At 48.0% G+C, this 16,062-nt stretch overlaps 2 protein-coding genes across 4 annotated transcripts in view; one reads left to right on the plus strand and one right to left on the minus strand.

The window, feature by feature from the left end:
• Nucleotides 1–16,062, plus strand: part of LOC108155045 (furin-like protease 1) — a 165,118-nt gene that overhangs the window by 145,476 nt on the left and 3,580 nt on the right. For 2 of the 3 annotated variants that reach the window (XM_017285618.2, XM_033389268.1), the window contains 8 exons: nucleotides 9,516–9,761; nucleotides 9,822–9,950; nucleotides 10,009–10,883; nucleotides 10,946–11,119; nucleotides 11,184–11,302; nucleotides 11,406–12,596; nucleotides 13,068–13,234; nucleotides 14,938–15,016. In XM_017285618.2, the coding sequence (XP_017141107.1) occupies nucleotides 9,516–9,761; nucleotides 9,822–9,950; nucleotides 10,009–10,883; nucleotides 10,946–11,119; nucleotides 11,184–11,302; nucleotides 11,406–12,596; nucleotides 13,068–13,234; nucleotides 14,938–15,016 (2,980 nt within the window). The remainder of the gene's footprint in view (nucleotides 1–9,515; nucleotides 9,762–9,821; nucleotides 9,951–10,008; nucleotides 10,884–10,945; nucleotides 11,120–11,183; nucleotides 11,303–11,405; nucleotides 12,597–13,067; nucleotides 13,235–14,937; nucleotides 15,017–16,062) is intronic. The other variant, XM_017285620.2, reaches the window with a different exon arrangement.
• Nucleotides 7,591–9,435, minus strand: LOC108155047 (NADH-quinone oxidoreductase subunit D). The gene is made up of 2 exons (XM_017285621.2): nucleotides 9,178–9,435; nucleotides 7,591–9,118 (listed from the first exon to the last, which is right to left on the minus strand). Exons 1-2 carry the CDS (start codon nucleotides 9,359–9,361, stop codon nucleotides 7,749–7,751), a joined length of 1,554 nt encoding a protein of 517 aa, XP_017141110.1. The 5' UTR covers nucleotides 9,362–9,435; the 3' UTR covers nucleotides 7,591–7,748.

Genomic DNA, 16,062 nt, shown 5'->3' on the forward strand with positions numbered 1-16,062 from the left:
TTTGTGAGGAGCTATTTTTCTGCCAAAGATTTCCAAGTATTTATTTCCGTGGTGCTCTACCTGGCTTTCTTTTACTTTTCAGCAGCTTTTCTTCCACACCTCTCCAGGGCATTGGAATTCCTCTGACATTGAGGTGCAATGAAAGCAGTCTAGGTCCTGCCCTGCCCCGCCCTAAAGTATGCAGCATGTCTTGAATGCCTCTCCTCATACGGCATCTACAGAATGTGTCTTCAATGCATTCCTTTTTGGGAGTATGCCTTTAATGAGAGAGAGAGGCAGAGAGAGGGAGAATGGAAACCAATTACCCTGGCTCCAAAAAAACAATAGAGATACAGAGTGGAAAAGTGGAAAGAGGAAAACCTAATTTCAATCAATTTGTGCCCCTAACAAGCGACAGATTGCCAACCTAACGAATCAATTTGATTTCCCAAAGAGGAAAAAGACAAAAGAAAAGCGTCGACAAACGGCAGCAAATTTCGCATTTCATTACAAAACTAAAGGCAGTCGCCGTCGCAGTCGCAGAGATGTGGGAAATTTGGCAAACAGATGCGGGCTTAAAGGGTTTAAGGGGGTTTAAGGGGCAGAGCTTTCACACAGCTTGCACTCAATCGATTTGTTGCAGTTGCAAGGAGCCTGGAGGGAGTGATGAGAGTTGGAGGCATCCTTCGATGCACCAGTAGGAGGAGCCGAAGGAACAGAAGTGGCATCATTACTCAAGCAAATGGGGTCATCACCAACAACCCAGAGTCGGTCGAAGGGTCGGGCCAGGAGTTCCGACTACCGACTCCCGACTCCCGAAACAGGCCAGACAACAAGTGCAATCAATTTTCGGGGTAAAAGGCAATGCGAATGCATTTCCTCACTCATTCATCCTCAATCGCCCAATGGCCGTGCCCCATGGCCTGATGCTGGCAATTGAAATGCAAAAATATTTGGAAATTCCATTGGATCCACTGCCACTGGCCGGCCGAGGCGGGGCGGGGAGGAGTCGAGTGGATGCGGTGGAAGTGCAACATTCTTGCGGCTAATGAGCATATCCTGTGGCGCCCCTCCCCCCTCCGTAATTATAATGCACTCCCTTTAAATGCTCATCGATTGGAATGAAGATATCTTCATGATTGACAGATTCCCATGAAAGCCGGGCCTCTCCCCGACCAGGAGTGGTTTGTGGGATGGATCGGAGTGGACTGCAGTTCCATAACCCTTTATCCAATATTCTTTCTTTCAAATGCAAACATTACTGACAATTTCCACTCGCTTTTCCCGACATTTTCCGGTCCCCAAACCAAAAAAAAAAACTGGCTGACAGTCCAAAAGCCAATAAATTCCGTTTGCTGTGACTGTGTGTCCTGTGTGCACCTCTGTGTGTCTTGGATGTTTGCTAAAGGACGACGGTGGTCCATGCAGGTGCAGCAGGACCCCTGGTCTGCAGGACTGCAAGACTGGGAAATGGCCAAGGCGGCCTTTTATTTTGTTGGCTCTCTCTCGCTATGCAAATGAAGCTCCAGTTTATTCCTCGCTGATTTTTCCACAAAATAAAGAATTGGCTTTATAAATGACAGGTTTTTTCTCCCAGCAGCAAGTGATTCATCAAATGCTGCACTTCCCCGAGAGAGAGCGAGAGACCTTCTGTCGTTTTGTTTGCTGGGAAAATATTCCCCATTAAACCCATTTGGGAATCAAATCTCGACCACTTTCGGCGTGCATTAACGATGGGAAAATGGCTGGGAAATTATCAATTCATTTGGAATATTAATTTTTGTAAAAAACCATCATTTAAATGACCAATACGTGTACTCGTCGACATTTGTCGGTATTGTTATTACTGCACTTGAATTCGAACATTAAATGCGCGAGGAGTTACATTTCATACGTGAAGCAATTGAATGGCCATCAATTAATATGAAAACACACAACACATTTGTTCCTGTCCGGCCCTGTCCATGCCTGTCCGTGGCTGTCCGCCTGTCCGTGGCTGTCGTTTGGTTCTCTGTTCTCCTGCTGTCAATGTCATTTATATTTCCCAGCCACACGGCCGGCCTGCCACACGCTTTGCTGCATAATTTAATATCAAATTACTCCATTGTGTGGGGGGGGGGGGGGGTTGGGTTTTTTTTTCAATTAATTTTCAACAATAAAGTACTCCGAGGGGGGGGGGGGGGGAGAGAAAAATACATTTACCGCATTCATTTAAAAGAATTTTCACATCAACAAATGAGTCGTTAATCAGTGGACGGGAATGGCGGCAAATCAATAAAAATAATAAATGCGGCAGCAACAAAATTATATTTATTTCACCTATGCAGTGGCTGGCGAACTGTGATAAAAGGCGCTTCTAATAAAACTGTGGACCAAGCAGAAGCAGAGCCTGAAGCTGAATTTCGGGCAACTTTATGGCTAGTAGTTCCTTCCCAACTGTAGGGCGAGCAGTCGTTGTAGAACTGTAATAAAATTAAAAGTTCAGCAACAGAAATTATATGTCTTACACATATGTACAGTCCATGTAAAACTGTGATCGACCAGTTACTCTAAAACTGTACTATGTTTCAGTGGATATAAGACTGTGTCCATTCTGTTATTCTAAAACTTAACTCAATTCGGTTAATGTAAAACTGCGACCAATCAGCTTCTCTAAAATTTTAATAAGTTCAGCGGATGTAAAACTAACCAGCCAGCTGCTCTAAAACTGTATTCCGTTCCGTTTTGGTGGTGGCTAAGAGTGATGATCAAACTGTAACTAACCCAGTGGATGTAAAACGGTAACCAGGCTGTTACTCGAAAACTGCAATGATGGATGTCAAACTGAGAATCAAAACTTTTCTGTCAAACTTTGAAGCCAGTTGAAAACCAAAGCCACTGCAGTGGCTGCAGTGGCTTTCAAACGTTGGGCAAGCAGCACCCTTAACAGTGCAGTGCAGACAGTCCCTGTACAACTGCAAATCAAATGACACCCAAATCGGAATAAATTCTTATTGAAATCCGAAACTATCCCATCATCATCATCATCCACCATATCTTCCATCTCTATCCGCAACATCTCCATTAGGAGGGATATTTGCAAGGTCCAGAGGACACGCTTGTTTGTTTTTTTTTTCTGTCGGACTCCTTTGGGGTATGTCCTAAGTGCAGCCAGGCACTCTTATCCTTCGCCGGCTTTGGTCTAGCAGCAGCAGCAGCAACCCTCGTAAGATGAAGATTTGCCAAAAGAGATATGTATTGCTCCCCCAATTGCTATAAAAACAGAGGGAGAGTACTCGTGCCGAGTGGGTCTCGGCTCTCGAAAAGGTCACAAATTTACAACAGCTGATCCTCTGGGTTTATTATTGAATTTCCTCTGCTGTGTGTGATGTGTGCCACCCTCGGGGGACAGTTTTTGCAGACGGTTGTGGGCCTTTTACCTGATTGGAAGGAAGGCCAGAAAAAGGACGACGGACGGACGGACCGACCGCCCCACAGGCGCACAGTCATGGTCGATGGTCGTCGTCTCAATCTTTTGCTCTTCCATGGAAACAATTATGTATTTTGGGTGTCTAAGAGATTTCCATTTCCTGCTTAGCTGAGGGTAGGATTTTTACCCCTGAGGCTGCACCTTTGCGGAAAGGAAAGGAAAGCAGGGGGAAAACAGTTTTGTTTATCCTGCCATAAAAGTAGCCCCCGGGTTGCGGCCACATGATGGAAGTTTAGCGTATGGCTGGAAAATGTTTAACCAAATGAAAAATACCAAGGAAACGACCGAGCAAGAACGAATCCATAAATATGCAATGCAAAGTGCGTGGGCCCTGCCCTCGAATGAGCATAACTTTTGGTCGCTCCCTCAATTGTTGTTTGGCACAAATTGTCGCCATTTTCTATAAATATTTTAACAAAAGCCGAGCAGAGCGAAAACTTAAAAAACAAAAACCAAGAAAAAAACCAGGAAAACATTTTCATTTTTATGGCATCGTTGCTCTGACGAGGGAAACGGAAACAAAGGGCAAAACAACACACCGGAACGGCATCCAATATACATATGCAAATGGTGAGGTGGCACTGGTTGGGTGAGGGGTGAAGGGACTCCCGCAGAGTAGTTTCTCTGGGGATCAGAAGTGGAAGTACTTTGGAATATGCTAATGCAAAAGGGGATTATTCTCTCGAGTAAACTGATGGATGGCCCAAATAATGAGAAATTTATGTGTCTTAGTACTCATTTTGGTGGCGCAACATACAGCAGTGCACCTCTGTCGATTTGGGAAAAGGTTTCCTGTGTGTCCGCCTGGAAAAAGAGTTTCAACAGATTGATTCCACATGAAATAGTGAGAAATTTATGTTCTTTAGTCCTCATTTTGGTCGCGCAACATGCAGCAGTGCCCCCCAGTCGGTTGGTGAAAAAGTTTCCTATATTTCCGCCTGAAAAAAAGATTGATCCCACATGAAAACTGGACAAAGAAAATATGAAAAATCCTCGGATCAATATACAAATAATTCCCTGCCATTAAATCTTTAAGTATTCCAGGTTTTTTGTACGACTGTTGAATTTTTTGTAGCCCCTTTGGAGAGTGGCTGTTGGGAGTGGGTGCCTGGTACCCCCCACAGTCATCTTTCGCTGCTGTTGACACCTTTTTCACACACACACACACAGCCCTTAACTGTGTGACAGTTTACAGCTTGCCGGAGCCCGGGCGGCACTCACTTGGTGGCACTCGGCGCCCCCCCCGAGAGCGCTTCAGGCCTCTCACCTGCACCTGTCACAGGCGTTAACACTGTGTAATATTTTCCCCGTTTGGGAGCCAAGGAATCATCGCACGAGCACGAGCACGAGCACCAGTGCCTTCCCAACCGCCCACTTAATTGAAAATCCAAACTGCATTTCCCTTGAGTGTGGGGGCGGGGAGTGGCAGCAGAGGTTAAATTAATTAGCTACTAATTAAATGGTGCACATATTTATATACGAGTAGGGTCTGGCTTCCTGTCTGGCTGCCACCTGGAGGATCCTCAAGCACTGCTCCTCCCTTCATTTACGGTGTTTAAGAATTAACCATTTTCATTGGCTCGCTTTTTTTCCTATATAAACCGCATTCAAGTCACATTGGGGGTCTCTAATCGCGCCCCTCCCTCTTTTAGCCATTTATCAGAGACGCCTCCGACCCGCTATGGCGCTCTGCATCCCCACGAGTTGATTAATTAAATTGTTGACAATTTTAAAAGCTTCCCCATGGCAAAAGTGAAGGCATTATTCACAGCTTAACATATCCCTCTTCCTCTGTTTCACACTAGCTTTGGCTCCCCCTTTAGCTCCCTCTCTTTCACACCAGCATATAGCTCCCCTTTTGCTCCCTCTCCCTACTTCTTTTTTGCTGTGAATGCTTGCCCCTTGGTTTTATTGCTTTCCATGGTCCATCCATCGTCCATCGTCTGTTGTCGGTGACAAATGCAGTAGAAAATTAGCTTGCTCTTGCGGTTTGCTGAGGATGAAAACTGGCCACGAGGGTGGAGGATTCAATAAACAACTTTGGGTATTAGAAACTGTAATCAGCAGGACACTCTCTTCCATCCATCTCCCACGGGTCTAAGCCATATGCTCTGCGCTGTCACTCATTGAGTTTGATGAGTCTCCACTGAGAACGCGAGCGAGCGGCCAATGGCTTGTAAAAGTTAATATTCTGGGACTCTCGCCCCCCCATACCCACTTGCCATTAATTTATCTCTACGTGCAATGCTGTGTGGCACTTAAATTTGATTGGAGGCAGCGACAGGAGTCGACAGTCGACAGCAGCAGTAGAGTGTGTGTCGTTCCATAAGTCAATTTTAATTGAAACCGCAACAAAACAATTAAAACTAAGCCCATGGCCAGTCCTAACCACACGTGTAGGTTTACCGTTTTTGATACCCTTTAAGGGTGGGTATAAAGGAGTCTTGGCTCGTCGCGTACGGGCGAGGCTAGTGAGCCGGGGGTAGGCGCAAGGGCAAGGGCCAGATCATAGTTTTTGCTGATTTTTTATAAACAAACAAACTAGTTTTTTCTAGGCAAAAAAAATATATAATATGGGAAAAATATGAAAAATATGTGGAAGCACATGTCTTTGTGGGGAAAAACGTAGTTTTTTTGTAGGGAAAATTGCAGTAAATGTGAGAAATTGTGGTCTCATATGTTTACAGATGGTTCTTCAAAGTTTTGCCTCATATTCGAGACAGTTTCCATAAGAACTAGTGTTTCTTCAGGGTATCTCTAGGGTATCTTCCTCCTTGTCTCCTAAAGAGTATCCAAAGCTTCGCCTGTCACAGACAGCCCTGCTGTTTCCCGTTTTATGATGATATCCTAAGGGTCCTCTCCCCCATTGCTGCGTGTGTGCTGTCTGCTGAGAGAGAGAGAGAGCAAGGGAGCAAGGGAGCGAGGTATTAACTTAACTTTTTCCACCAAACTCAATTAAAATGTTGAACAAAAATTGCATATGCATGGCAGCAGGCGGAAAGTAAACAAATCTATTCAAGTGTCTGTGTGTGTATCTGTGTGCGTGTGTGTGTGCTGCATAAATTAATAAACTTGATAGTGAGATATGTGAGGGGGGAGAGAGGGATGGTGGCACTCCACGCAGAGCATAAAAACTAAACGAGCTTTGAGGACTGCAGAGGGGCCACACGTACGTGACGCCAAGGGAGGAGATAGTGAAAGAAAGCCAGAGGTAGAGCGGATGTTAGTTTCATAGAAAGAGAGGGAGAGACAGAGCGGATGCTGCTGGAGAGAGAGAGAGAGAGAGACAGGGAGCTGGGAGTAGCAGCAATTAAAATTTTAGTAGTTGCCCAGCCGCGTGGCATGAATGTGGGGAGGGGTAGGGGTATCCATAGGGAGCGCTGGTGTCAACACGTATGCCCTCCCCACCGCTTTGCTCTCGAGTCCTATCCTATTAATGACAAACACATGCCACACACACACAGACACAGAGAGAGAGAGAGGAAATGAGAAGAGGGAGAGCCGCTTCCGGTGTTGCCAAATCGACAGCGACATCCTCCTCCTGCTGCTGCTGCTGCTGTGGCAGAGGCATACATAAATTCCGTGTTGCATACTTTTATGCGTTTACCTGAAGGCCCACTGGCAGACGGAAAGGGACTACTCTTGCCAGGGTATGCTCAAGAGTAAGGTGAGGTCTGTAGAGATCTAAAGGTGGAGGTACCCTGATCGCAGCGGTGGCCAGGCTTGTCGAATCGAACAGTCATGTACACGACATGTATGTTGTTTTTAGTCTAACCTTCTATTGCACATACCCCGCCATGGGCCTCTAGTCCCCGAATCTCGAATGATGTTTGCAAAGCGCTTAATGATGCGTGGCATGTATGTATGGGGGGGTGGGGGGCGGGGGGTGTCCTTTGTACCCCTGTTTATGTCCGTTGAGAGCAATGCAATACACTTGCAATTAAGCAGCAGTCATGTGCAAGTTTTTGGCAGTGAAAGCAGCTCCAATTTCGACCTGTCAACACCATAGACACGCCTCTCGACAGTGCATGGAATTTTTAAGCAGTTCCCCCAACAATTTACTTCTGTATGCAGCCATTAAAACTGGAGAATCCTTGGCCTGGAACCAGATTTAAATGGAAGTCCATGCGAAAGGCCATAACTAATGCTGTCAGCAGAATGTTTATTGTAATTACGAAATGTGTGCAGCCTTTAAATAACAATTTGCCAAAGAATTTTCCTGCAAAACAATGAAAATCAATTAACAAAATGTACAACAAATTGTCGGCACGAACAGCAGGGAGCAGGGAGTGTGTTTTGTTTAGCGATCTATCTCGCCAAAGACTATGTCGAGGGAGCCAATGATGGCCACCACATCGGCCAGGAGGTGAGTGGGCGCCAGTTTGGCCATCAGCGCCAGATGGGCATAGGATGCCGGACGTATCTTGCAGCGATAGGGACGTGTGCTGCCGTCGGAGACCAGATAGACACCGAACTCCCCCTTGGGCGACTCCACGGCGGTGTAGGTCTGTCCGGGCGGCACGAAGATGCCCTGCGAAAAGTGCTTGAAGTGATGGATGAGATCCTCCATGCCGGTCTTCATGTTGCGACGCTGCGGCGGAGTGATCTTCCGATCGTCCACCTTGATCTCTCCGGGTGGCATGAGCTCGAGGCACTGCAGGATGATGTCCAGCGACTCACGCATCTCGCGCATGCGGACGAGGTAGCGATCGTAGCAGTCGCCATTGGTGCCGACGACGACATTGAAGTCGATCTCGTCGTAGGCATCGTAGGGCTGCTGCTTGCGCAGATCCCACTTGATGCCGCAGGCCCGGAGAACGGGGCCCGTGCAGCCGTAGTTGAGGGCGTCGTGCGCCGTGATGCATCCGATGCCGATGTTGCGCATGCGCCAGATGCGGTTCTCTGTGGCCAGATCCTCCACCTCGTCCAGGCGATCCTTGAACTGACTGATGAAGTGGTACAGATCCTCGCAGAAGCCCAGAGGCAGGTCGCAGGCCACGCCACCCGGACGGATGTAGGCGGCATGCAGGCGGGCCCCCGAGGCACGCTCCGAGAACTCGTAGAGCTTCTCGCGCTCCTCGAACAGCCAGAAGAGTGGTGTAATGCCGCCGCAGTCGAGGATCGACGAGGATATGGCCATTGTGTGGTTGGTCAGGCGCATTATCTCCGCGAACATCGTGCGAATGAACCGCGCCCGACGCGGCACCTCGATGTTCAGCAGCTTCTCCACGGCCAAAGCATAGGCCTGCTCGTTGGCCATGCAGGACACGTAGTCCAGGCGATCGAAGTAGGGCAGGGCCTGCAGGTAGGTCTTGTACTCGATCAGCTTCTCGGTGCCGCGGTGCAGCAGGCCGATGTGCGGATCCGCCGACATCACCGTCTCGTTGTCCAGCTCCAGAATCATCCGGAGCACGCCGTGGGCCGCCGGATGGGCGGGCCCAAAGTTGATGAATTTCGTGCGAAAAGTGCGATCCACTGGCGGCGGCTTCTTGCCCGTGGCCGAGGGTCGCTGCTGCCACTGATCCCCGGTGGGGTACATGACCACGCTGGCATACTCCTTGAGATGCTCCGGATCGGGATACCAGTAGTGCGTGTCCCGCGGCTCGTACGGGGGTCCTGGGATATACCCAAAGTCCTCCTCACATTGGGGTTCGGGATCGCCTGTTGTTTCTGTGGAGGGTTTTTTCCGAGGGGGGTTAATTGGACTCTTGGGAGGAATAAATACTCACTATTTTTATCCGCTGAAAAGAAACGCAGCTTTGGGTTACCTTTCCCCAGAAATGTTGTGCCAAAAGTTGTCTTTAGTTTTTCCATATCGAAGAACCTCTGCCTCAAGCGATTCTTCATGGCCACGAAGCGTGTAATTTCCTTGGGTGTGAACAGATGACGAGCCAATCGACGGAAGCCCTCCATTTCGAGAAAATCTTTTCCTTTGCTCGTCAGAAAAATAAATACAAAATGAAGTTTTCCTTGGTTTGAATGAAGTCTCAGTGAAAGGCTACTCTTTATGGGAATTTATTGAAAAGGAATATGCCCGAAAATCATCCACCCGTTTGTTCTTTTGCAGATCTTCGAGGATCACTATCACTTTGCACATCACAAGGTCTCGAAGCGTTCCCTCTCTCCTGCCACACATCACCAGACGCGTCTCGACGACGACGCGCGCGTGCATTGGGCCAAGCAGCAAAGGGCCAAGTCCCGAGCCAAGCGGGACTTTATACGCATGCGTCCTTCCAGGACCTCATCGCGTGCCACGTCGCAGGTGGATGCCATGCCCTTCGACGACGCCAAGTGGCCGCAAATGTGGTATTTGGTAAGAAAACAAGCCACAGATCTCCCTAAAAGGCAAATTTAATCATTTTTGGTTTCGTAGAATCGCGGCGGAGGCCTCGACATGAATGTGATACCCGCCTGGAAGCAGGGAATAACCGGCAAGGGTGTGGTGGTCACCATTCTGGACGATGGCCTGGAGTCGGATCATCCCGACATCGAGCAGAATTACGTGAGTAGTGCAGCAATGCCCAAGGGAATCTAAACCGAACCTCTTGTACTCCCTGAAGGATCGCAAGGCCTCGTACGATGTGAACAGCCATGACGATGATCCCATGCCGCACTACGACATGACGGACTCGAATCGGCACGGCACTCGGTGTGCCGGCGAGGTGGCTGCCACGGCGAACAACTCGTTCTGTGCGGTGGGCATTGCCTATGGGGCAAGTGTGGGCGGGGTGCGGATGCTGGACGGTGATGTGACCGATGCTGTGGAGGCGCGTTCGCTCTCGCTCAATCCGCAGCACATCGACATCTACAGCGCCTCCTGGGGACCGGACGACGATGGCAAGACGGTCGACGGGCCCGGCGAACTGGCCTCCCGCGCCTTCATCGAGGGCACCACCAAGGGCCGAGGGGGCAAGGGCAGCATCTTCATTTGGGCCTCGGGCAACGGTGGTCGGGAGCAGGACAACTGCAACTGCGACGGCTACACGAACTCCATCTGGACGCTGTCCATCTCGAGCGCCACCGAGGACGGCCACGTGCCGTGGTACTCGGAGAAGTGCAGCTCCACCCTGGCCACCACCTACAGCAGCGGCGGGCAGGGCGAGAAGCAGGTGGTCACCACAGACTTGCATCACTCGTGCACCGTCTCGCACACGGGCACCTCCGCATCGGCCCCGCTAGCCGCCGGCATTGCCGCCTTGGTCCTGCAGTCGAATCAGAACCTCACGTGGCGCGACCTCCAGCACATTGTGGTGCGCACCGCGAAGCCGGCAAACCTCAAGGACCCCAGCTGGTCGCGCAACGGCGTGGGCCGCAGGGTCAGCCACTCCTTTGGCTACGGCCTGATGGATGCCGCCGAGATGGTGCGCGTGGCCCGCGCCTGGAAAACAGTGCCAGAGCAGCAGCGCTGCGAAATCAATGCCCCCCACGTGGACAAGTAAGCGACGAGTCCCCCTCATTCTTTTGTGTATTAAATATGGGATTCTCTTGCTCCCTTAGGGTCATTCCGCCACGCACACACATCACTCTCCAGCTGACTGTCAAGCACTGCAGTTCTGTCAACTACTTGGAGCATGTCCAGGCCAAGATTACGCTCACATCCCAGAGGAGAGGCGACATCCAGCTGTACTTGAGGTCGCCGGCCAACACCAGTGTGACGCTGCTGACGCCCCGGTAAGAGTTTTCCCTGAGAGGTCCTGCTTTGCCCCCACTTACCCCCACTCTTATCTCACGGCAGTGTCCATGACAACTCGCGCAGCGGCTTCAATCAGTGGCCCTTCATGTCGGTGCACACGTGGGGCGAATCGCCGCAAGGAAACTGGCAGCTGGAGATCCACAATGAGGGTCGCTATATGGGTATGTACTGAGGCGGGGTTTTCCCTTGATTCGATAACAACAAAACGTCTTACATGCTGCGCGGAACCCTTTCACTTGCCACCAAAACCATCGTCCTCCATAGGCCATGCTCTGCTCAGAGAGTGGTCGCTGATCTTCTACGGCACCACCCTGACCATCGATCCCAATGATCGGATTTCGGTGCCGCGTCCCAACAGTGCAGAGGCCACCACTCCCAACTCGAGCAGCAGCAGTGGCAGTGGCACCACCAGCAATCTCCATCAGATCTACTCGCCGCAGTATCCGCGCATCTCCCCCAACAACTTTGGGAACACACCCTCGAATGGGGCCAAGCTGCCGCTGGGGGGCAAATCAACGCCGAATAAGTTGTCCGGTTTTGTGACGAACAATCCTTTGATGAATTCGGGACCAATCAAGCAGGGATATCAGCAGATCTCGGCCACCTATGGTGTGATTCTTGGAAAGAACAATCACAACAACAGCAGGGGGAACTACAACAACAACAACAACAACAACCAGAAGTCGAAGGCAAACAAGCCCAAAGGAGGCAAGGAGGAAAACAAGGAAAGGACTGGAGGAAAGAACAACAATGCAGGCGGAGGAGGCAGCCGCGTCCCGAGCACCACTGCAGCCAGCAGCACCACCAGCAAAAACAAATACTATCGCATATCCCAGCAGCAGCAGCATCAGTCGGGGAAGGGCAACAAACAGGACCGAAACGGGGTGCAGACACCGCGACCCAAGGCCAATTCGGGCGAGAAGTCCTCCTCGTACGAGGACAAGGGCCGCAAGGTTGTTGGGGAGATCAATGCCAGTGGACGCAACTCTACCGCCGCCTCCGCTCAGAATCTGCCTGTCAAGGCGACCAAACAGGTCAAGGGGCAGGACACCACCGACTCGCGGATACCCAAACTCTTTGAGCGATACGAGAAGATACAGGCGATATTCCCCGAGCTAGAGCCCTACGAAAGCAGTGCACCCAAGGCCAAGGCAAACAGCAACAGCAATGCACAAAGGAAGCAGGGCAAGCAGTTCGAGGTGGACCTGTTCAAGCCCACGACTGGGGGCAACAGTCGCCAGGGGAACACCAAGAAGTCGCCATCGGTGCCGCCGCCGCCATCCCAGGAGGGAGGGAGTATCTTTCTGCCGGATCTGCCGGCCGGCGGCAGTAGCTTTCTGCCCGACCAGAAGATCCTCAAGAAGCAGCAGCTGCTGATGGCCGCCGCTGGGGTCATGGCGCCCGTGGAAGTGGAAGTCCAGGACTCATCCAGGAAAAGCAGCAATGGACCAAATGGTAGACACTACTTTTTGGTTCACATTTTGGTTTATTTTTGTTAGAGTATCTCTTGTTTTGGTAGATACTTTCGTTGTTCATTTTGCGTTTCCCTTTTTCAGTTTTTCCCCTCTTTTTTGTGGGGGGGGGCTGTCGTCAAACTGAAAGTTTGACAGCCACTGAGGGGCTTTCATCAATCAAAAGTGCAACTTTAAAAATGATTTTGTTTCCAAACCAGTTCTGGCTCTGTTTTTTAGATACATTTAGCCTTCGACACTTGATTTTGTTGCCACATGTAGGAGTATATTTTGGCAGATTTATTGGACCCTTCATCTCCCATCTCCCCCCAATATATCATAAATTTATCAACATTTTTCATTTGATGTTTGCTGTTTTTGTATAGATTTTCATATAGTATTCTTTTGCACACTTTTATATTGGAATTCTAAGGCAATAACTAAATGCATTTCGATTTCTCACTCTCTTTCGCAGCACAAATCACACAATGGGACATGATATTCTATGGCACGGAGACGCCTGCACAGCCGGAGGACCAGGCGAATGTCAACCAACAGAATCAATTTAATTTATATGGCAACGATATGGCGCACAATGACATCGAGTACGATGTCACCGGCCAATGGCGGAATATGCAGCAGGTGAGTGGCAAGTGGGGTCGATGTAATTGCAACTTGGAGCGTGAATACAAACGTATCTCATGGCTGCATGCATAGCTATGAATCACTCAACGCACGAAGAGCAGGGCGAGGGGGGGATGGAGTCCTGCATTCCGATACAGTGGGGGCTCCTTGCGGGAGTTTTAATGAGATTTTATGCATTGCAAACAGCCAGAAGGAAGAGTTAATAAACCGATAGACTAGTATAGTTGTGTCTTTGAGCGCTCCCTTCTTTTCTCACCACCAAAATGGGGTCTCTTCTTCAGGAGCTTCCACTGTATTTAACTCATACATTTTTAAGTTTGTTTTTGGCTTTTTGTTTCGGTTTTGCAGTGCTTCGTAGATGGCGGTTTGTCGCTTCACAATCGGGGCACAACATTGCGTGCTTGCATGTGGCTTTCTTGATATGCAGTCGCTTTTCAACTGTACCTGTAATGCTTTGCAAACTGTGTGCCTGGCAGGTAGCTTTATCCCATAGCGTTTTGCGTTTAAGTTTATTTTGCCAGCATGCTTCTTGCTCTTGTTACTCACCCCAAAAGGTCCCATAAATTTGCAAATACTTAGAATACTACTTACTACCAGCTCTCTATCCACTGTTGGCTGCATCTTAATTCCATTTTTTTGGCAACCATTTTCCGGGAAATTTCCTTTGCGGCACTGGGCATAGAGCCAGTCTTGGCGGCCGCTTTGGCTCGTGTCAGGGCCAGCCGGGCATAAAATACACAATTTTTACATATTTCCTCGGCTGTTAACGAAAGGAACGAACCCAACCCCCGACCTGTGGGGGGCATGCAGCAATTTTTAACCTTTTGGCACCTATTGTGCCTTTAAAAGCGTTCCCTTTCCATACTGGGGTTAAAAAGGATGTGCCCCGTGCCCGTGCCCGTGCCCGTGCCCGTGCCCGTGCAATAAAGAAAGAGTGCAGTGACCTTAGGTTTTTATGTCTTGCCGCTTGGACGGGGCTGCAAAAAACTTTTCTATTTTTTTGCATAACAAACACTTTTTTAAGCCCTTCCCCGCCCTGGCGCTTGCTGCACGCGACGTCATTGCATGTGAACTTAGATACCATACCGCCAAATGGGGCAAGGGGGGCAAGGATAGGCACATCAAAGACCGGGGGAACAGACATTTTTGGGAAGGGCAGCAGCCCATAAATAAACCCACACACACACACACGAGGAGGGAGACACTACTGGGGCAGGAGGCATGGGGCAGACACACATAAGTACTTAAAATGCCAGACAGTGCGGCAACATGCAATGAACCACAACTATGAGTGGCACTAGGAATAGGAATCAGACAGCGAAAATGGGTAAAACCTAGGCACCAAAAAAGCCCGCACAAAACTTTAGGAAATTTCAAGAAAATGTGGCTTTGGAGGAGACAAAGTCTTTAAATATTTAAACAGAAATTACACAGAAAATTCACAGAAATTCATTCTTGAAATTAGGATAATTCATATGATTTAAATCCATATCAAATGGAAGGAATTTGGTTGTAGAGACATGATTGGGGGAAGACTGAAGACTGAATACGAAACGGATTCTTTTAGGAAAGCTATTTCCCAGTGCATGAACCCCCAAGCTCTTCTACTTATTTCTAATTTATCCTACAAATATATATCTTTAACCATAAAATACCATTTTCCATATTCTTTTCTCTTTTTGCTCCGTTTCTCTTTGCAGGTGGGCGATGTGGGCATGGGGGCACAAGATCGAAGCAACGCCGCTGCTTGCCTCAAGTGGAGCGATCGAAAGTGCTTAGGTTTGTCCATACTCTTTATTACGATCATGCAAATCTTCTATCTAAACTTTAAACATGCCAACAACAACAACAAGAACAACATCATCAAAAGCATTAGATAATTTAGCAACAAACTAAAACGAAGAATAAAGAGGGCGAAAAAATCGATAAAAAATCGAAATATAAATCGAAACTCTGTATAAAACAAATGAGAGAACAAAGAAATTCCAATTAAAAGTTTGATGGCAGCTGAATAAAAAAAGAAAAACAAAAGAAAATAGTAGCGTAGGAATAACGGAAAAGAAAAATCACTGCAAGTCCAAAAAATATATACTAAAATTTTTGTAGTTAAATTTAAATGTAAGCGTAGTTTTACAACAAAACCAGCACACAGACAAGCACACACCCAAACACACACACAGATGCATATTTGTAGCCGTGTTGGTCGGAGGATAACAGAAAAGAAAGGTTGTTCTATTTTTTGTATTTATTGTGTTGCCAAGGGACGGACGCACAAAGCAACATTTTGTTTGTATTATTTTCTTAGCAATTTGTACACACACACACACACACGCACACGCACACACATTTATTATACAAAACAACAAAATATACGAGTCTAGTATATATTTAATTATAAGATTTTAGTTCAAATTTATTTGATTGTTTTACACTTTACATTGTTTTATTGTAATTCTTTTTTACATTTTGTTTAGTTTTGAGTTTTGTTTTTTTTTTTTAGTTTTTTTTTTGTTTTGCCTGTGCACAGTTTTTTTTGGCCGCTGCCTGATCTGATCTGATCTGTCTGTATATACATAGATAGTTTATCTGTTAACAACATGCATTATTTCAGATATTGCCAAGCCAGGAAAGTAGTTTTGCAACACAACTGTACGCCACAGCTTTTCCAGCTTATGCTTTTCCGCCTTTCCTTGTATTTTGAGTATTTTTTTCGTAGCGAGCAGAGAACAACCACATCAACAGTTTAGAGTTCATAGTAAAAGACTGTTTCTTAAAATTAAAAAATTGAAAAACAAAAACAATTAACTAACAAAAGGTCTTGGAAC

The sequence above is a fragment of the Drosophila miranda genome, chromosome 2 (genome assembly GCF_003369915.1).
Source record: "Drosophila miranda strain MSH22 chromosome 2, D.miranda_PacBio2.1, whole genome shotgun sequence".
In the NCBI taxonomy this organism is placed as follows: Eukaryota; Metazoa; Arthropoda; class Insecta; order Diptera; family Drosophilidae; genus Drosophila; species Drosophila miranda.